The 21,319-nt window shown below is 41.1% G+C and overlaps 1 protein-coding gene across 3 annotated transcripts in view; it reads right to left on the reverse strand.

Annotated features, from left to right (window-relative positions):
- The window catches only part of IQGAP2 (IQ motif containing GTPase activating protein 2), a 294,620-nt gene that overhangs the window by 23,015 nt on the left and 250,286 nt on the right, over positions 1-21,319 (reverse strand). For all 3 annotated transcript variants that reach the window (XM_032404163.1, XM_032404164.1, XM_032404162.1), the window contains 7 exons: positions 20,007-20,156; positions 17,036-17,199; positions 14,420-14,644; positions 12,936-13,076; positions 12,498-12,582; positions 11,823-12,055; positions 2,901-3,033 (listed from right to left, as the gene is read on the reverse strand). In XM_032404163.1, the coding sequence (XP_032260054.1) occupies positions 2,901-3,033; positions 11,823-12,055; positions 12,498-12,582; positions 12,936-13,076; positions 14,420-14,644; positions 17,036-17,199; positions 20,007-20,156 (1,131 nt within the window). The remainder of the gene's footprint in view (positions 1-2,900; positions 3,034-11,822; positions 12,056-12,497; positions 12,583-12,935; positions 13,077-14,419; positions 14,645-17,035; positions 17,200-20,006; positions 20,157-21,319) is intronic.

Raw genomic sequence — 21,319 nt, forward strand, 5'->3', positions numbered from 1 at the left:
GTAAATTCCTAAGTGCTACCATTTTTACGTCAAGTTCCCTTTCCAGTTTTTCAAGATAATTTTCTTCTAATACTGTTTGATTCTTATTTTTATTTTTATTTTTTTAAAGTAAGCTTTATGCTCAACGTGGGGCTTGAACGCATAACCCCGAGGATCAAGAGTCCCATATTCTACCGGCAGAGCCAGTAAGGCACCCCTATTGTTTGAATCTTAATTACAAGTCTGACATTTATTAAAATTAGAGACCACAGGGAAACACAGTTTTTAATATTGTCTTAGAGGTAAATGCCTACTCTACACGAAGAAATTGTAGCTTTGTGAAAGGTGCCCATAAAACCCTCTTTCAGCAAGATCTGGTGACATGTGCCTCCAAGAAGCCTTCTACCACTTAACCCCGTGCTCCAGCCCACCTTGACAGAAAAGGTCAAATGTGGGGAGGAAAGTGCCTAAAATGAGGCAGAAGTCTCTCGGCTAACACTGCTAATAAACTGGAAGCACATTTCCATATCTCTTCAGGGAAAAATTAAGTGGTAATCAAACAGTATGGCTATATATAAAAAAAAAAAATCACATTAGCTATTTTAATCTGCCTGGCAATTGAAGATCTTTCAAGGGTAGGGATCACAGGAACGCGCGTATGGTTGCTTGGCCTGAGACCTAGATGTACCAGGTGTTGCTTCTGGTACGCAACCCCCAAAAGGATGCGAGGCGCGTAAAGAGAGGCATTACAGAAGTAATAAAGGTGATAAAATGACATAGTGACATCTGGAATGGTAGAATGCATATTTCTGGAGGAAGGTACATTAGTGACAGAACAAAATAAGGGATAACTTTAAGTTCCTGTTCTCTGAAGAGACAGGAGAGCTGATTCGGCTGCTGTCTCTGGGGAGTGAGGATTTAGGCAGCTAGTTTCAACCCTTTATTCTGGTGATTACAGAACAGAAAACTTTCTTGAAAATGTCTCTTTAAGGAGCTTATTTTGAGGGTCTACATGTTCCTTAGAGGACAAGGGGCAAGCAGGGGGTCACAGGCTGTGTGGGCTGAGCTGCCGCCAGGCTTCTGTGTAGATGTGGACACCTCCTCGTTTGAGACAGACTGTAAACAGAACAGTCTTTCTCGGCAGTCACGGTACTCCCACGTTAGACATCTGCTTCCAGCCTAACACAGGAAGACAATCCAAACCGGTCACAAGCCAGACTTCCCAGGAAAACAGAATCCCCTCTTTTCAATTTTTGTTAACAAAAAGAACAGACGATTTCTCCTTGAAGAGTAACAGTCTAAATGAATACAGTAACATTTTTTTCATGGCTATCCCTGGGAAAGAATGTCTCATTCTAAAAGATAACTCCGCCCCGCTTTTTCTGCATGAAGATACTGCCCTCAACCAATGTGTAGCCAGCATGTGGACATTTTTTTGAGACAGATAATCTACCATAAAAAAGACAACAGTCGTTGCTCAAATATGAATGAGTCCACTTGCTCATTAGAGCAGTTTTGCAAATGTTGCATTGCTGGACATGTTTTATGATTTTGAGTGTTTATACATAGAGAAAAAAAGTATAGCCTCTTCATTTGATCAACCAACTCACTCCTTTGGCTGGCCGTTCAGACCCGCCTTTGTTTAAGGTCACTCAAAATACTCATGGAGAGCTTGTTGCAAATGTCAGGGTGGTTCCTTGTTCCATCCCTGAAAGACGGAAACCAAAAGCAGGTCCAATCTTTTTTCAAAACCTGTATTCAAGCTTTAGTTTGTTAGTTAGAAGAGCTTAATAACACGGACTGAAATTTTAGTAGCCAATTTTGCCTCCTGTTAGTGTATCTGCTTTGATGGGGGCGGGATAGGACCTTTCAGAGGTGTATATTTGTTATGCTTTCCTCCTAGTTGTGTGTAATCCCAACTGAGTATACCCTTAATGAGGGCTTCTTGACCTCTAGTGTGTATCTGCAGAACCTGGGTTCGTTCTGAATTGGGAGGTCTGGAGTATGTTTCTAAACATGTCCCTAAGACTTCTCTTGGAGGAGCACGGTGGTAAGCTATTTTCAAAAAGATTATCTTTTAGGAACCAGGTTTTTCAGGAAATACTTTCCAATTGTTTTTTTCCAAAAAAAAACAACAACAAAAAAACCCAAACAAAAACCCAAAGAAACTCTCAACACTTAGCCTCTTTTTACTTTAAATGATTGAGGAGCCATCTAAGGCTTTCCCATGCTGAGCTAAGTGCCCTGACCCCAACAGACACTTAATATTCTTTTCATGGCTGATGGTGGTGACGTTTGCATGCCATCTGGATGGAGACATTGTGACATACCACAGACTATGAAACTGCCTTTGAGAAATGGGATTTTTCCAGAACAACAGAAATGATTCTTTGCAGGCGGCTAATGTTGGGTGGGGTGGCCTCTCTTTCCTAACCTTAAACAGCCTATCTTCCCTATCTTTATGTTCAATATTGGGAGAGAGAGAATATTCTCATTATCCCAGAATTTTACTGGAAAAGCTGGGAAGATTCTAGAAAGGGGAGGAGAAATAGTGTGGGGGTTCAGGCAGTGCAGCCCTGGTGGGTAGAGGAAATAACAGGGCCTATCCCTGCTCAGGACTTAAACTTGACATTCACAATCTGACTTTGTCAACAGATCATGTAAGAAGTAAATTTTCTGATTTGGGAGGAGCTTTATTATGCACTAGAGGGAATAAATGCACCATGTAAAAAGTAAATGTGGCTTGTTTGGGAAAAGGAATCTTATTCATGTGTAAATCAGGGAATAAATAATCCAAGGTTTCTTAGGATTCTGAGTATGAGTATTACTAGCACATGCTTACAGGAAGCCCCGTAGAGACTAAGCATTTTTAACAAAATTGCATCTGAACCGTGCTAAGACCCTTTTCCAACCCCACTTACTGAATGTGTGCTGATGATTTCTTCAATTGAAATATAAATGACTGGTTTGCTGACTGTCACCACATCTGTGTATTTATCCATATTAAACTTTTCTTCTGGCTCAGGGACATTACAGGCTTCTTTGAAATATTTCCTAACAAAGAAAACAAATTCTTAAGACAGAGTTCAAATTTCTGAGGTAAATAGCTTTGTCAAAACACTGAGGAAATCATGAATTATGACTAGTGCTTTATTCTCCATCCCAAACTATGTGTGTGTGTGTGTGTGCATGTGTGCGTGTGTGTGTGTGTGTGTGTGTGTGTGTGTGTATGTTGGGGAGGGGGGAACTTGTTCATCATCTTCCAGAATGGCTCCTAACTATGGAAGCTGAGTCCATGTTTCTGTATGTTGGACCCAGCTCCTCGAGCAGGAATAGAGACAGCAACATAGCCTCAGGTTCTGTTAGTGACTCAATGTAGTCAAATTATGGTTATTTTATTTTATTTATTTTATTTATTTTAATTTTTTATTTTTTTTAAAGATTTTATTTATTTATTTGACACAGAGAGATTGAGAGAGAGAGAGAGTGAGCACACAAGCAGGGGGAGTGGCAGGCAGAGGGAGATGCAGATTCCCCTCTGAGCAGGGAGCCCGATGCAGAACTCGATCCCAGGACCCTGGGATCATGACCTGAGCCGAAGGCAGACGCTTAACCGACTGAGCCACCCAGGAGCCCCAAATATGGTTATTTTAAAAAATGTTATTTTGAAAACAGGGCCTCTGAAATTTAGACAAAAATGTCAAGACTGATAGTCTTTGATCTAAGAATCAAGTCTTTCTAGAGAAAATAATCTGGAAAGCAATTTATCAAATGTGCTACTTTATTTATTTTTAAAAAGATTTTATTTATTTATTTGAGAGAGAGTGAGGGAGAGAGAGCACAAGCAGGGAGAAGGAGAGGAAGAAGCAGACTCTCCTGCTGAGCAAGGAGCCTGATGTGGGGCTCAATCCCAGGACCCTGGGATCATGACCTGAGCCGAAGGCAGACACTTAACGACTGAGCCACCCAGGCGCCCAAATGTGCTCTTTTAAATGGCACAAGCTCCTGGGCCTAATAACCCTTCAGAGCTTCTGTTGCCAACATGACTGAAATTCAAGTTAAGCCTACTCTACTCCTAGTTGATCCAAGCAATAGTTGCTGACTGATGGAAACACTGTTAAGGCTAGACACACTAATATGTGCCATGTCCCAGTCTCCCAGTAATCAGATTCTAAAAAGTCTGCTCTTTAAATAATAGCAAATTTAGACAGGGAGTTCAAGACAGCCAGGGGCTCTGGTCATGGTATAGAAGTGATCCTTTTGTACAGGCAGAGAAGGTATTTCATTCTATAATGTGGTAAATTTTCTTTCTTTTTTTTTTTTTTTTAAGAGGGAGAGTGCAAGAGGGGAGGAGCAGAGGGAGAAGGAAAGATAATTTTTTATTTATTTTTATTTTTTATTTTTAGTTTTTTACAGTTCTTAATTTTATTATGTTATGATAGTCACCATACAATACATCATTAGTTTTTGATGTAGTGATCCATGATCCATTGTTTTCGTATAACACCCAGTGCTCCATGCAGTACGTGCCCTCCTTAATACCCATCACCAGGCTAACCAATCCCCCCTCCCCCCTCCCCTCTAAAACTCTGTTTATTTCTCAGGTCCATAGTCTCTCATGGTTCATCTCTCCCTCCAATTCCCCCCGCCCATTTTTCCCTTCCTTCTCCTAATGTCCTCCATGTTATTCCTTATGTTCCACAAATAAGTGAAGCCATATGATAATTGACTTTCTCTGCTTGACTTATTTCACTTAGCATAATCTCCTCCAGTCCCATCCATGTTGATGTAAAAGTTGGGTATTCATCTTTTCTGATGGCTGAGTAATATTCCATTGTATATATGGACCACATCTTCTTTATCCATTCATCTGTTGAAGGGCATCTCGGCTCTTTCCACAGTTTGGCTATTGGGGACATTGCTGCTGTGAACATTGGGGTGCATATGGCCCTTCTTTTCACTACATCTGTGTCTTTGGGGTAAATACCCAGTAGTGCAATTGCTGGGTCATAGGGTAGCTCTATTTTTAAATTTTTGAGGAACCTCCACACTGTTTTCCAAAGTGGCTGTACCAACTTGCATTCCCACCAACAGCGTAAGAGGGTTCCCCTTTCTCCACAACCTCTCCAACATTTGTTGTTTCTTTCCCTGTCCATTTTGGCCATTCTAACTGGTGTAAGGTGGTATCTCAGTGTGGTTTTGATTTGGATTTCCCTGATGGCTAATGATGATGAACATTTTTTCATGTGTCTGTTAGCCATTTGTATGTCTTCTTCAGAGAAGTGTCTGTTCATCTCTTCTGCCCACTTTTTGACTTGATTATTTGTTTTTTGGGTGTTGAGTTTGAGAAGTTCTTTATAGATTTTGGACACCAGCCCTTTATCTGTAGTGTCATTTGCAAATATCTTCTCCCATTCTGTGGGTTGCCTCTTTGTTTTGTTGACTGTTTCCTTTGCTGTGCAGAAGCTTTTTATCTTGATGAAGTCCCAAAAGTTCATTTTTGCTTTTGTTTCACTAGCTTTTGGAGATGTATCTTGGAAGAAGTTGCTGTGGCCGATGTCAAAGAGGTTACTGCCTATGTTCTCCTCTAGGATTTTGATGGATTCCTGTCTCACATTGAGGTCTTTCATCCACTTTGAGTTTATCTTTGTGAATGGTGTTAGAGAATGGTCGAGTTTCATTCTTCTGCATGTGGCTGTCCAATTTTCCCAGCACCATTTATTGAAGAGACTGTCTTTTTTCCATTGCATGTTTTTTCCTGCTTTGTCAAAGATTATTTGACCATAGCGTTGAGGGTCCATATCTGGGTTCTCTGTTCTGTTCCATCGGTCTGTATGTCTGTTTTTGTGCCAGTACCATGCTGTCTTGGTGATCACAGCTTTGTAATATAGCTTGAAATCGGGCAACGTGATGCCCCCAGCTTTGTTTTTCTTTTTCAACATCTCCTTGGCGATTCGGGGTCTTTTCTGATTCCATACAAATTTTAGGATTGTTTGTTCCAGCACTTTGAAAAATGTCATTGGAATTTTGATCGGGATGGCACTGAAGGTATAGATTGCTCTGGGTAGCATAGACATTTTAACAATGTTTATTCTTCCGATCCATGAGCATGGAATATTTTTCCATCTTTTTGTGTCTTCTTCAATTTCTTTCATGAGTGTTTTGTAGTTCCTAGAGTATAGATCCTTTACCTCTTTGGTTAGGTTTATTCCGAGGTATCTTATGGTTTTTGGTGCTATTGTAAATGGAATCGTTTCTTTAATTTCTCTTTCTACAGTTGTGTTGTTAGTGTATAAGAAAGCAACTGATTTCTGTGCATTGAGTTTGTATCCTGCCACATTACTGAATTGCTGGATGAGTTCTAGTAATTTGGGGGTGGAGTCTTTTGGGTTTTCCACATAAAGTATCATGTTGTCTGCGAAAAGAGAGAGTTTGACTTCTTCTTTGCCAATTTGAATACCTTTTATTTCTTTTTGTTGTCTGATTGCTGTTGCTAGGACTTCTAGTACTATGTTGAACAACAGTGGTGAGAGTGGGCACCCTTGACGTGTTCTGATCTTAAGGGAAAGGCTCTCAGCTTTTCCCCATTGAGGATGATATTTGCTGTGGGTTTTTCATAGATGGATTTTATGAGCTTGAGGAATGTTTCCTCTATCCCTATACTCTGGAGAGTTTTAATCAGGAAAGGATGTTGTATTTTGTCAAATGCTTTTTCTGCATCAACTGAGAGGACCATATGGTTCTTCTCCCTCCTCTTATTAACGTGTTCTATCACACTGATTGATTTGCGAATGCTGAACCACCCTTGCATCCCAGGGATAAATCCCACTTGGTCGTGGTGGATGATCCTTTTAATGTACTGTTGGATCCTATTAGCTAGGATTTTGTTGAGGATTTTGGAATCCATATTCATCAGGGATATCGGTCTGAAATTCTCCTTTTTGATGGGGTCTTTGCCTGGTTTGGGGATTAAGGTAATGCTGGCCTCATAGAATGAGTTTGGAAGTTTTCCTTCTGTTTCTATTTTTTGAAACAGCTTCAGTAGAATAGGTATTATTTCTTCTTTGAATGTTCGGTAGAATTCCCCAGGGAATCCATCAGGCCCTGGACTCTTGTTTTTTGGGAGGTTTTTGATCACTGCTTTAATCTCGTTACTGGTTATTGGCCTATTCAGGTTGTCAATTTCTTCCTGTTTCAGTCTTGGCAGCTTATAGGTTTCCAGGAAGGCCTCCATTTCATCCAGATTGCTCAGTTTATTGGCATATAGTTGTTGATAATAATTTCAAATAATTGTTTCTGTTTCCTTGGTGTTAGTCGTGATCTCTCCCCTTTCATTCATAATTTTATTAATTTGGGTCCTTTCTCTCTTCTTTTGGATAAGTCTGGCCAGTGGTTTATCAATCTTATTAATTCTTTCAAAGAACCAACTTCTAGTTTCATTGATCTGATCTACTGTGTTTCTGGTTTCTAATTCATTGATTTCTGCTCTAATTTTAATTATTTCTCTTCTAATGCATGGCTTAAGCGTTGTTTGTTGCTTTTTCTCTAGTCCTTTAAGGTGTAGAGTTAGTTGGTGAATTCGGGATTTTTCTATTTTTTTGAGTGAGGTTTGGATGGCTATGTATTTCCCCCTTAGGACTGCCTTTGCAGTATCCCATAGGTTTTGGACCGATGTGTTTTCGTTCTCACTGATTTCCATGAATTGTTTAAGTTCTTCTTTGATTTCTTGGTTGACCCAAACATTCTTGAGCAGAGTGGTCTTTAGCTTCCAAGTGTTTGAACTTCTGCCAAATTTTTTCTTGTGATTGAGTTCCAGTTTTAGAGCATTGTGGTCTGAGAACATGCAGGGAATAATCTCAATCTTTTGGTATCGGTTGAGACCTGATTTGTGACCCAGTATATGGTCTATTCTGGAGAAAGTTCCATGTGCGCTTGAGAAGAATGAGTATTCTGTTGTTTTAGGGTGGAATGTTCTGTAAGTATCTATGAGGTCCATCTGGTCCAATGTATCATTCAAAGCTCTTGTTTCCTTGTTGATTTTCTGCTTAGATGATCTCTCCATTGCTGAGAGTGGAGTATTGAGGTCTCCTATAATTAACGTATTGTTATCAATATGACTCTTTATTTTGGTTAACAGTTGGCTTATGTAGATGGCTGCTCCCATGTTGGGGGCATAGATATTTACAATTATTAGATCTTCTTGTTGGATAGACCCTTTAAGAATGATATAGTGTCCTTCTGTGTCTCTTATTACAGCCTTTAGTTTAAAATCTAATTTGTCTGATATAAGAATTGCTACCCCAGCTTTCTTTTGAGGTCCGCTGGCATGGAAGATGGATCTCCATCCCTTCACTTTCAGTCTGGATGTATCTTTAGGTTCAAAATGAGTCTCTTGTAGACAGCATATGGATGGGTCCTGTCTTTTTATCCAATCTGCAACCCTGTGCCGTTTTATGGGAGTGTTTAGGCCATTCACGTTGAGAGTGATTATTGAAAGATATGAATTAATTGTCATCATGTTGCCTGTGAAGACGTTATTTTTATAGATTGTCCCTGTAAATTTCTGTTGTAGATCACTCTTGGGGTCTTTTTCCTTTTATAGAACCCCCCTTAATATTTCTTGCAGGGCCGGCTTAGTGGTCACATATTCTTTCAACTTCTGCCGGTCGTGGAAGCTCTGCATCTCTCCATCCATTCTAAATGAAAGCCTTGCCGGATAAAGTATTCTTGGCTGCATGTTCTTCTCATTTAGTACCCTGAATATGTCTTGCCAGGCCTTTCTGGCTTGCCAGGTCTCTGTGGATAGGTCTGACGTTATTCTGATGTTCCTCCCTCTGTACGTAAGGAATCCCTTCCCCCTAACTGCCCTTAAGATGGTTTCCTTGGTTCTAAGATTTGCAAATTTTACTATTACATGCCGGGGTGTTGGCCTGTTTTCCTTGATCTTAGGAGGGGTCCTCTCTGCCTCTAGGACTCGAATGTTTGTTTCATTCCCCAGATTAGGGAAGTTCTCAGCTATGATTTGCTCAAATACATCTTCTAGCCCTCTCTCTCTCTCCACTCCCTCCGGGATTTCAATGATTCTGACATTGGAACGCCTCATGGTGTCACTTATTTCTCTGATTCTATTTTCATGGACTCTGAGTTGTTTTTCCCTGGCCTCCTCTTTTCCCTTTTAACTATTATACTGTCTTCCAGATGGCTTATTCTCTCTTCTGTCTCAGTTACCCTAGCTGTTAGATTATCTAGATTGGATTGGATCTCATTGATAGCATTTTTAAGTTCTGCCAATTCCCCTTTTATTTCTGCCCTTAGAGACTCTATGTTGCCATTAATTGATTTCTCCATTCTAGCCATTGTCTTCACAATTGCTAGCCTGAATTCCATCTCCGACATCTTGGTTATATCTGCATCCATTTGTAAATCTGCAGCATAAGTCATAATCTCTGAGTCTTTTCTGTTTTGGGGGCTCCTCCTCCTAGTCATTCTGTTGATGGGTGTTTGAGGGAATGTATAGAGTCCAAATTATTGACCAGAACCCAAGCACGATGCACCTGTTTTCTTGGGACCTTAGGGTTGCTGGCCTCTTGTTTTCCCAGCCTGTCTTCTGCGGGAGGGGCCTGCCACGCTGTTACTCAGGCAACCCTGTTTGGGTGGAGTTGCCCTGCCCCCCTGTGGCGGGGGATGGGCTCAGTGGGAATCAGTCTTTGGGGCTTTTGTTCTCTGGCGGCTTTCCGCGTCTCTTCCGCGAGTCAGAGCAGAAGAGACCGTTTCCAGCCCTCTGCCTCAGAGCAGAGAGACCTCAGTCTGTTCTTCAGTGAGCTCTCCAGGCCACACCGTCTCCGTTTCTGTCCGTGCTGCTATAAACTGCAGCGTCCTGGGTTGTGCGCCCCTCCGCAGCACCCCCAGTCCCGCCTCCAGGTCGGGGCACGTCTCTGCCCTTTGTGCTTCTAAAACTGCCAGCCGCCCCCAGTTCACACGCATGACCCCACCGCTCCGGGTTTCCGTCCCGGGGGCTACCCTAAAGTCCTTTCCCCGCCTCTACCGGTCTGCGAGTCTGTGCCCTGTCCCCAGCGCGCGAGGCTGTCGCTCACCGGTGGTGTAGGATCCCCACGGCCAGGCACCCTCCCGCCGCCGTTTATCCTCCGATATCTGCCCGCAGAATCACGGCTCTCCGCTTCATACCTCGAAACCAACTGCCTGCGATATTCTGTCTGTAGAGATCCAGATCTTCTTATATCTCAGGCTGGTTTCGTGGGTGCTCAGAGTGGTCGGTAGATATCCACTTCAATTCCGGGGACCAGTTGAAATAGGGTCCCCTACTCCTCCGCCATCTTCCCCCCTCATTTATTTTATTTTTTAAAAGATTTATTTATTTGAGAGAGAGAGGGAGAGCGTGTGCCCAGGGTAGGGGGGCGGTGGGCGCAGAGAGAGAGAGTCTCCCTGAGATCATGACCTGAGCCAAAATCAAGAGTCAAACACTTAACTGACTGAGCCACCCAGGTGCCCCTGCAGTAAATTTTCATATGCCTGAAATTATCTTTGGTCTATCTCCTAAGGGTACCCAAGGCTTATACACCAAAAAGGCCTCTATCTTCCCAGCCCAAAGCTGAAGAGGTTAAATGGTGGGCAGCCCTGTTGGTGCGGGAGAAGAGCATGTTTCCATGTGACAGTTGGTCTTCCTACACTTTTTTGACAGTTTGTCTTCCTACACTTTTAATAGGTTGCTGAGGAACACATAGGATAAATACAAGTGTGAGAGGAAAAAATAGGAATTTAAGAGGAAGTGGGGGGGGACTTTGGTTTTGTTTCTTTTTGAAGAAGAGCTGGAACCACAGATGTTTGATAAGAACAATCTGAGAAAAAAGGAAGTAAAGGGAAGCTGTAGTAGCAGATAAGGATTTGCAAGAAATAGTACATTTTTCATCCGTGAGAAGAACTAAAATTAGCAGCTCGAGATATCAAATCTTCCTGTAGTAAGAGGATTTGGAGGGAATTTTCTCACAAGAGGCCACAATTCTAAACAGAGAATAACGATCATGAACTACCTTTGTGAGCAGATAAATCACTCTTCCAGAGGAAAACTGAGGAATGAGAAATCAATTTTCTAAGTGAGGAGCTACAGAGGCTGCATTTATGTCTTATTTCTATGACCTACCAATGGAATGGCAACAAGAGAAAAAACGAACACCAAATTGAATATGCTTCCTCGGAGAGCTTCAGGGTGACTGTATCTTCCTACCAGACCCACTCCTTTCATGTTCCCATGGAAAGATCAGTGATAGAATTTGGAAATGCCTATCAAGGTGATGGACGTAAGTCTTACATGGGTAACAGAGGTTAAAGAAAAGAACATACTCCTATACAATCCTCAACAAACATAAAAGCTGGATCTCCCTAGCCTTTTGAAAACCAAATACTCAGTGTCCTACTATTGTCTGATGCAGATAAGCAAGTTCTTTCTCATTGGACACATTCGTAAAGAAAACAGAACCAAAAACCCTCTTCTTAAGTTCAATGAAGAAGAAATCTGCTTTTCTGACTTCTAAGTCCTATAAGCCAGTAGCGCACCAGGAAGAGTAAAGATTTCATTCTGTCCACAGCAGGAATCAAACTTCTGGGGATGATTCAGGGTAGCAGGGGCACCGGGGGCAGGGGTGGGATGGGGAGCCCCCGACTGAAGTGACCCAGCCTGCTCTTTCCCCATTGCGCCAGCAAGAAGAAATGCACGCCACCACCTGAGGTTCCTGTCCCTCAGCCCCAACTTCACTTCTGAGTACAGAACACACATGACTTTTGCTCATCATCTTGCAAGTTTCTCCAAAAGTAATCACCCCTCTCACCTGAACTCTTGATAGGTCTCTGATAAATAATTGTTCATAGAAGAGAGATGCTCATTTTCTCCTTCGAACAGCTTGTTGGAGGCTGCATGCTGAAGAACCTTGGCCACCGAACCCAAGTTTCTCCTTTGGTCGGGATTGATCTGACCTCCCGCAGTCATGTCAATGATATCGAAGCCGTCAGGAGCTACGATAGCCGGGTTCATGTATCGGTAGTACAGGAGGTTTCCCACAATCTGGAGGAATGCAGAGGAAAAGACCGTTTTCAAGAGAAACAACTCAAGAGTTTTAGATTTTTAAAAATTGAAGTAAATATTCATTGCCGTTTCCCAAGAAAGATCATTTTCTGATCTGAATCCTAAAAAGGAGTTCTGTAAAGGTAGTGAAAATAGTCACACATTACCAATATAGCTAACCAAATTATTTTTGGTGAAAAATAGCATAATTAGAGCATATTGTCCCCAAATGCTCTAATATAAAGATTCTCAATAATGTGTAAGATCTCTAAAGTAATTTCAGCATCATCAATAATCTTGACAGTCATTCAAAACAGAAGACCTGCAGCTTTTTATAAACAGTCATGTGGAGGGAAAAAAAAAATCTCACAAAATGTAATGCTGATAATTTTGGCTCACGCCCCCAACAGAAGCTATGGTGAGATGACCCTTGAAAATCTACCTTTAATAGCTCATCTTCTGTGGCATCAGGAAATTTCTCATGGATCGAATTCTTCAGTACTTTGGCTATATACCTCAATCCATAACTACATGTAAAACAGATGACAAAAGAAAATAATGGGAAAAGGCTAAGTGAGAAAGAAACACAAAGCAGTTGTTCTAGTCAACTACACTGGAGCAGTTTTCTTAAAAATTAAACATAAAATGAGATGGTAACAGAATCACAGGACCTTCACTGATGACAGTCACTGAGCACTGTTTTTAGTGTTCCCTCTTTGGAGAACAGTTATGAACTTAAAATGCAAACGCAGGCAAACTTTTAAAATCATGTTAAAACAGTATGAGGGAGAATGCCTATCTTGACTGCCAGGATTTATTTAACATCGTGTTGCAAGGACTTTGAGGGAAGAACGTTCAAGTAGCTACGTGTACAACTTACGGCAGGAGATCAAGGGAAGAAATGATAGAATTCAGGACTTTGTCGGTGACCCTTCTCAGATTCTCAATGGATGCCTCCAGTTTATTTTTCACTTCTGGGTATGTTAGAGCTTGTTCGGTGGTCACGTCATAAGGCAGCTTGCTGAAAACACAAGGGCTTTCAATTAATTGGGGGCTTAGGGACAAGCATTTGTGTTCTTGCCAAGCTGTTTGGACAATCAAGTTTTGTACAGTGAAGTGGACTTCATCCACTGATCTCAGGCGCAAAATGTTTGCCAACTGAGGGGAGGTCCCATGTGCCCGGACAGTCCCCCTGCCACTAGTGGACGAGGGGGACTCCAGCCTCTCTCTCGGGACTTTTCTGGCAAAATAACAGGAGACTCAAGTGATACAGACCCGGCTAACTTTCTCTCTCTCTCTCTCTCTTCTTTTAAGTAGGTTCCCCCAGTATGGAGCCCAACCCTGAGATCAAAATCTGAGCTCAAGACCTGAGCTAAGATCAAGAGTTGGATGCTTACCCAGCCATCCCTCTTTTTTTTTAATTACAAAAAACCAGTATGTTCATTACAGAAAAAATTGCATATAAACAAACAAGAATATAATACCAACCCAGAGACAACCATCTTTCATATCTTGGTGCATAACTTTCTAAGTCCTACTCTATACATCTGTGTATGTGGGCCTAACACACACATGGGTATAATAGAGTTGATACATATACACATTCCATACAGATCCTACACACACACACACACACACACACACATACATGTATTTTTATAGAAAATGGTTTATTGTACTCAACTACAACTGAAAACTATACCACATTTTTTCCATGCCAATAAAAATATTTCTATACCATTATTCCAAACAGTTACTAAGTCTACTATGTGTTATACAAACATTTATTTAACAAATTCCTCAAAGCTAAATATTTTGACTTTTCCCAACTTTTTGCTGTTACAAACAGTGCTGTGAGAACCATCCACGTAATTCTCTGTGCGTATATTAACGATTGCACAAGGTATCCTTTTGCACAAGATAAAAAGCTGAGATTGCTTAGATTTACTAACTACCACCCAGAATAAGCCTATCCTACCTGGCTTATTAATGCTTACACAGGAAACTTACTCACTTGGTAACTGTAAAAAAGTATGTATCATCAGGTGAAGAGAAAGTCTGTACTATTTCTAGGTCTAGGTTTAGAAACACACACAGAGCAACCAAGGGAGAGAATTACAGCAGTTGTGGCTTTGGGGATCAACCAGTACTGAAATTTGAAAGTACCATGTCATACCGAGATGCGCAAGGGTCCAAGAACATGGCCTGCGTGGGTACATTAAAGGAGGGAACATCTTCAGTTGAAAACTGCCTCTGGACAGTAAATTTTGTTCTTTTAAGAGAGTTTAAGAGGATATATATCATAACCATGTAAAAATGATCACAAAACATGACTGAAAACCAACATCTTCCGGGCTCAGGTACCTGGCTTCTCCAGTCTGTGTTTCTAGTTGGTTCACCCAAGCCTTGTACACCTCTACAGGGCTCGTGTTGATGGTCAGGGACTTGTCGTCCAGGATCTCTTTCACCACCGGAGCCAGGAGCTGGCGCAGCGTGTTCTGTCCTCGGGCACCTCTGTTGAAGCTCACAACCATCTTGATGACCGTGGGGTTCCCAGTCACTATGTCCTGTACCTGATCCACCTTTGATCTAAAAGAAGCCCAGACCAAAACAAATGGGTTGCCTGTATGGACAGAGTTTTAAACAGCCTATGTTCTCTCTGGTGGGCAAGGACTTCATGGGGCTCTACTTCCTCCATGAAAATCAAAGGCGGCATGGTTTAAAAGCAAGCAATCATTTGTAAGATGTGTGTTCGTTATGCGAGGGACTCGAGGATGTAAAAATAAGTGCTCGGCTTTAATTTCGATCTAGAAGGCAGGAAGGAACTAAAAATGGACTGACACTAAGAAGAAGCCAGGGGGCCACCGTGCAAGTACTGTGTCCCATCTAGTTACCACATTTCAAAAACAACGTTCTCGATTCAATGAACTAAATCCACTTCTTCAAATCACACTCAAATTCTCCTCAGGGAAGCTTCTGGCTACCTCACATGGGGGGAGAGAGCTGCTCTTGACTGCTGATTGCCAACTCCTGTGAGCTTCCCTGACCCGCCTCCCTTTCATCTCCGTGCAGCCTCTCACCCTCCCACGTGACCACGTGCTCCCTGTGTACCCCCTTTCCCCTCAGCGTCTCAGAGTGCTGTATTCCAGTCCTCATCTTACCCAGTTGTTCCCTTGGTTTCCTTTGTTGGCTCCTTTCCCCACATTTTAACTGTTCGCTCTCACATCTTTCTACATGATCTACCCTCAGACCTCACTCATATGTGCAATCTCAACGACCATCTCCTTGGAACTTGTCCTCTGAGCTCAGCGTCTAATCCATCTCTCTTTCCTGGAAATCGGTTTTGGATTTCTGATTTTCTGCTGGACATTTTCCCCTTCACGTTCTATACCTGTAGCTCATACTCATTGTGTTAAAAATCCAAACTCTATTTTTTTCCTTCTGACTCCCCTATTTCTCTGACCCGTGCAGCTGCCCTTTATTCTGTTCATAAACAGCAGCAGATCGATCCTCTAGAAACCTCGCGTGGCCATGTCTATACTCTGCTCGAAGACCTTTCAGGGCTTCCAAGGAAGTGAACAGTGCCTCAGCACTTGGGCCTGGGCTCAGTGGCTCCCGTGATCTGGCCCAACCTATCTTTCTAGCTCCATCTCCTGTTCGTGACTAGTTAAATCACATTTTGGCGAGATTGATCCTATGTTCTTTCACCAATTTTGGCCCATGCTCTTTCTGTCAATATTGTTTCTTATTTCCCTTTTCCATTTCTTCTTATAAAAAACTGTAGATATTCTTGAAGGATTTGGATCAACTACTTCCTCTCCCTAAAGTCTTTTTTTTTTAATTTTTTTTTTCTTTAAAGATTTTATTTAGTCATTTGAGACACAGAGATAGAGAGAGAGAGAGAGAGCATGAGCAGGGGGAGAGGCAGAGGCAGAGGGTGAAGCAGGCTCCCCACTGAGCCAGGAGCCCGATGTGGGGCTCGATCCCAGGACCCTGGGATCATGACCTGAGCTGAAGGCAGACACTTAACCATCTGAGCCACCCAGGCGCCCCTCTCCCTAAAGTCTTTATCGGCCGACCTAACTGGAACTTTTCTACCTTCCTCCCTTTCTTATTTATTATCTTTTGAGTAGAGTTGACACACATTACATTAGTTTCAGGTGTACAACTTAGTGATTTGACAAGTTTATACACTATGCTATGTTCCCCATAAATGTAGCTGTGTCGGTCCCATTACATTGTTAAATTGCTATTACAATTGTAACTGGAACTGGAACTTCTCTCTCCATCCCTCTGATCTGTTACACTGTGTGTGTCATTCATTAGTACTTATTTATTCCAGTGCACACATTCCTATTTCTCATGTATCCTATTTCTCAGGCTGGCTTACAGATACCCTGAGGGCAGAGGTTCCTAGCTAATATGCTTCTGAGATCCATAGGAACCAGTAGAGCTCAAGTTATAAGAAGCCAGGAAGGCAGCTGAGATCCATCTTGTTGGCTAAGGGCATTTTTCCTGTATTCTTTTGGCCCCTTTAATATAGGCATCTGCACATTCCTTTTTACATTAAATGAATCAGAAAATAAATCAGCAAAAATCAGTTTAAGTTTCAGTAAGAGAAGTAAAAGAAGACTTTTTGGCAGAGACTATTATCCCCATCTGTTTACAGCTTTATTACTCACAGAATTTTAATTAAGTTAAATTTTTTCCACTGACTTTCAAAAAAGCCTTTGATTTTCAAGTTGCTGTCTACTTGCAAAATCAAAAATAATTTAGCTCTAAAAAAGCTATCACTGGTGGGAGAAAGCTGTACCAGGAAATACCTATAGTGACGTAGAAATTTCTTAAGTGAATTGATATACTTGAACATATATGAGTAACTTATAAGAATAATTTAAATACTATTTTAGTAAATCAGAGATAGCTGCCACTAAAATGATCTATTCATTGATATTTTTACATATATATTTATATACATACTTTATTTCTTCCTCCAGAGCAGTCTTAAAAAGCTTGAGGAGTAGACATTCTTCTCGCTGATTGGAAGCGTAATTGTATAGTGTGAAAATAACAGTGTCCATAAATTTAGTTGACTTATTCTGTGGCATCTGGAAAATCAGCTTAGCCAGGTATAAAGGATTGGTCTAAAAGAAAAGAGGGAAGAAGGAAAAAGTCCCCCACAAAACTGTATGTTAATATATTATTAAAACAGAGAGGAGTACCCGATTCCCTTTAATATGTATAAAGCATATAGTGGAGTATCTGACACATAATAAGACTTTAAAAGGTGTCAGCTAAAATTAATACTATAGGAAGTTATATTATAAAGCTACAATAGGATTTAAGTTTTATATGCTATATATTTAATGAAATATAGTTATATTATATACATTATACACTGTTAACCATTTCAGGCTACATATTAATATTTAATGTAGAGACACAGAAGAGAGAGGGGTTGGCCAATAGAATCCGGTATCTGAAGAGACTGGCAATAATGAACCAAGAGACCAGCTACATAGATTATTCTAGAAGGACTAATGAATGAACAGAAGGAAATACGTCCCATATTCTGAGACTAGAAAGAAAAAGAAAAGGATACATTTACACGTAGAGACAGTGGGACGGCCAGGATGTTTTACAAGGAGAGAGAAGGTAGAAGTGAGGTGCGGAGTCTGAAGGGAGGGGTGAAGGTCAGGATAGCCGATGGATGAAATGGCATAAGAAAGTGACAGAAAAAAAAAAAAGACAACTTAAAACTCAAGAATTAAAAAAAAAATTGACGTGGATTCCTGAGGGCTCTTCTGAGGATGGGAGTTTCTGAGATACACCAGCAGCCTTCATGTAATATGGGTTTTCTCCAGGAGCTACACCAACCAGATGAGGTTAGAGGAAAACAACTACTACTTAGGTTATAGAGGAAAATATTTACATAGAGAAATTAAATATCTCTACTCTTCATCTTCCTGCTGATGAGAAAAGAAAATTTTCCATATGTGGAAACTAGTCTTCATTTAATACACTCAAGCAGTTTGGCTTTAAAGTTTTTAAGGAAAATCCAAATTCTAGTTTACCTTACTACTTAGGTTTACTTTCAAGCTCATCATGATTGTCTGAAACTTTATGAAGCAGTAGCTGAGGACGTTTTCTTTACAGTTCTGCAGTGATTCTTTTCCCACACTAAGCATATGGGATTAGGAGAAAGGAAACTCACTCTAAAGCTAAAAAGCCTACTCCTCATGCCTCCCAGATGACCTGAACACTTTCCATGGAGGCTGAGACTGAAGAGGCAAACGCAAAGCAAAACCTTTACTAGCTGACCTGTGCTTTGGCTCAGACTTCTTGCCAAGGCATCATTCAGAGGCCAAAGGAATCTAGACCATTTGCTTTTCTGTAGTTTCCTCGATGATCTCAGGCTAATGTCTCCGAGAAAAGGTAAAGAAAATTACATGAGTTCAAGAGACACTTCACTCGGTACAACTGAATGGTAGAGCTCTGGGACTAGCAGTTTTGGGTTGTTTGGGGAATAAAGTGGTGGAATTATTCTCAAGATGTTCCTGCATTTTTTTACCCTTTCCATTCATGGGTCTCTACTTACAGAACAAGGTAAAAAATACAAGTCTTAGGCCAATGACCACAGTTTCACTTTTCTTAGGACACAAATTCTATCAAAATCTACCACGAGAAACTAAATCCTAAAGAAGCCTCATACATTTGGGAGGTTCATGGAGGTCAAAACAAATAAATGCCTAAGATTAAATTTCCAACTGGTGGATGACTACTATTCTAATTTAGGTAGACAAAAGCCCTTCCCTACCCAGTGGGAGCCCCTTGTCTTTCTGGAAGGTTTGCTGGGGTTAATTAAGCAATGGATTCTATGAACAATAATACTGTTTTAACATTTTCCTTCTATGCTGCCACATCGTGGCCATCTGTGGTACTACACCTGCTCGCCAGTCACTCCAGACTGAGAATTCTCATCTGTACTAAAATTAATGTAACTTCTTCCATGTGGCAAACCACACCTCATTCATGGTTTGGGTAACCTGTTCTCTGTATACCTAATGTCAGCGTGGTCCCCAAGGAAAGATTCAGGGACCTTCAGGCCTTGAGGGAGTCACCACCAACAGCAGCAGCATCCCCCCCACACAAAGGGACACCCGACTCTAGGAAGAACTGCTGAGCCACCTTTTCAGGGAAAATTGTCCTGCCAAAGGGAAGGCTTTGTTTATCACTAAACAAAGTGATAAACTTTGCTTTGCTTACTTACTCAGTGCTTACTCACTTTCCTTTGGGACTAAGTGGATGTGCTGGTAGGACAGTTAAGGTGAATTAGTGATTAACCAAAACAGTAACTGGTCCACCACAGTTCAACCATAAGCAGTTGAACTTATTCTCACCTGCACCCTGGAAGCAGTGGAAAATGACTGTTCATTGACATCGTAGTAATGCCATGAAAATAAGGAAATCAAAAAGATGCCCTACTGCCCTAATCCAAACTCTCTGGTTCTATTCTCCAAAGAAGGGCAGGCTGGTTCAGGTAAAGATCCATTTTGCACATACTTTAATTTTTTCATGGCTGACAGCATCTGCTTATTTTATGACTAGGTTTATACTGTCTCTGCACATAACTGTAATATAACAGTCTCAGAAGCAAGGGCTCCAAAGTCAAACTGCTTGGGTTCCAATACCCTTGGCTTTACCATTTACTGGCTGCATCTCAGTTTTCTCATCTATAGTATGGGAATAACAATAATTATTGTGTTCTGAGGGTTGTGGTAAGAATTAAAAAATATGATGTATGTAAAGCATCCAGAATAGTACTTGGTACTTAGTAGTAGCTCAAACATGTCAGCGACTACAACTTTACATTGGGAAAAGATCCATTATAAACCACCAACAAGGAATATAGTATTGATCCAAAGCTTTTAGTGAAAGCAATTGTTCTCACCTGTAAAAGATAAAACAGCTGCTGGTATGTTTCTAGTGTTTTTCTTCTCTCCTTACTTAAACTTTTAATTCCCTGGTTGTCAGTGTTATTCAGTATTTGCATTTCTCCACCTTTTTTCTTATTCAGCTTCGTTCTGTGTGAAATTACATCCTGGAAAAAATTTATGAAATGATTACTTTTTATTCTGCTGTTTTTTACCTCCTCCCTTCACACACACCTCAAAACACATGTGTTGGAAAGATTAATTTTCCACATTTCCCTTAGGAAGAAACAAAGGAGAGAATGTTACATTAAGGAAACTCAGCTTGCAGGTGAATTTGGCTTTTGTAATATTTGTTCTCTAAAGCTGTACTTAGCTGTTCTTAAGATGAAATGTAGGCACCAATACATTTCAATAGGGAAAGAATGGTCTTTTCAACAAATGATTCTGGGATAACCGGATATCCACATTTACAAGAAAGAAGTCACACCCTGACTTCATACCATAAACAAAAATTAACTCAAAAGAGATCAAAGAACTAAAGGTAGGAGCTAAAACTATAAAACTTTTGAAAGAAAACCTAGACATAAATCTTTGTCCCTTTGGATTAGGCAATGGTTTCTTACATATGACATCAAAAGTACTAGTGACAAAAGAAAAAATAAATTGGACTTCATAAAAAGTAAAACCTTTGGCTTCAAAGGACACTACTAATGAAATAAAAAGACAACCCACAGAAGGGGGTTTGGGCTTTGGAGACATGAAAGTAGGGGTAGCTGCACAGTGTTGTTAGCTTTGCCACCTTGCACAGGTTAACCTCTCTAAGCCTGTTTCCTAAATCTATAAAATGGGCTTAATGATTGCAGTCTCAGTTGCTGTGAAGGTTAAAAACAACATATGGGAAGCATTTAGCACATTTTCCAGTGAAAACAAGGCTCAGAGAGGTTAAGAAACATGCCCAAGGAAACATGCTTATATCCACAGTGAAGTGGTACAATTAAGCTGTAAAATTAGTCTTCCCCTGGGTTTTCGGTAGCCCTGGCCTCAAGGTCTGCACTCCTATTACACACCACATTCATCAATGAGTATTTCAGGGGTTCAAGATTCCTTTTACTTTATTTTTTCTTTTTTAAAAAGATTTATTTGCTTATTTTAGAGAGCGCGTGCACTCGTGTGAGTGCAGAGAGGGGTGGCGGCAGAGGGACAGGGAGAATCTCAAGCGGCAACCCCCCCCCCCCCCCACCCCCCCCCCCCCCCCCTCCACAATAACGCAATGCCCCTTCCCAAAAAAGAAAAAATAAAGTACAAGGAATCTTGAACCCCTGAAATACTC

Source organism: Phoca vitulina, unplaced genomic scaffold (assembly GCF_004348235.1).
Source record: "Phoca vitulina isolate PV1807 unplaced genomic scaffold, GSC_HSeal_1.0 scaffold6, whole genome shotgun sequence".
Taxonomy (NCBI): Eukaryota; Metazoa; Chordata; class Mammalia; order Carnivora; family Phocidae; genus Phoca; species Phoca vitulina.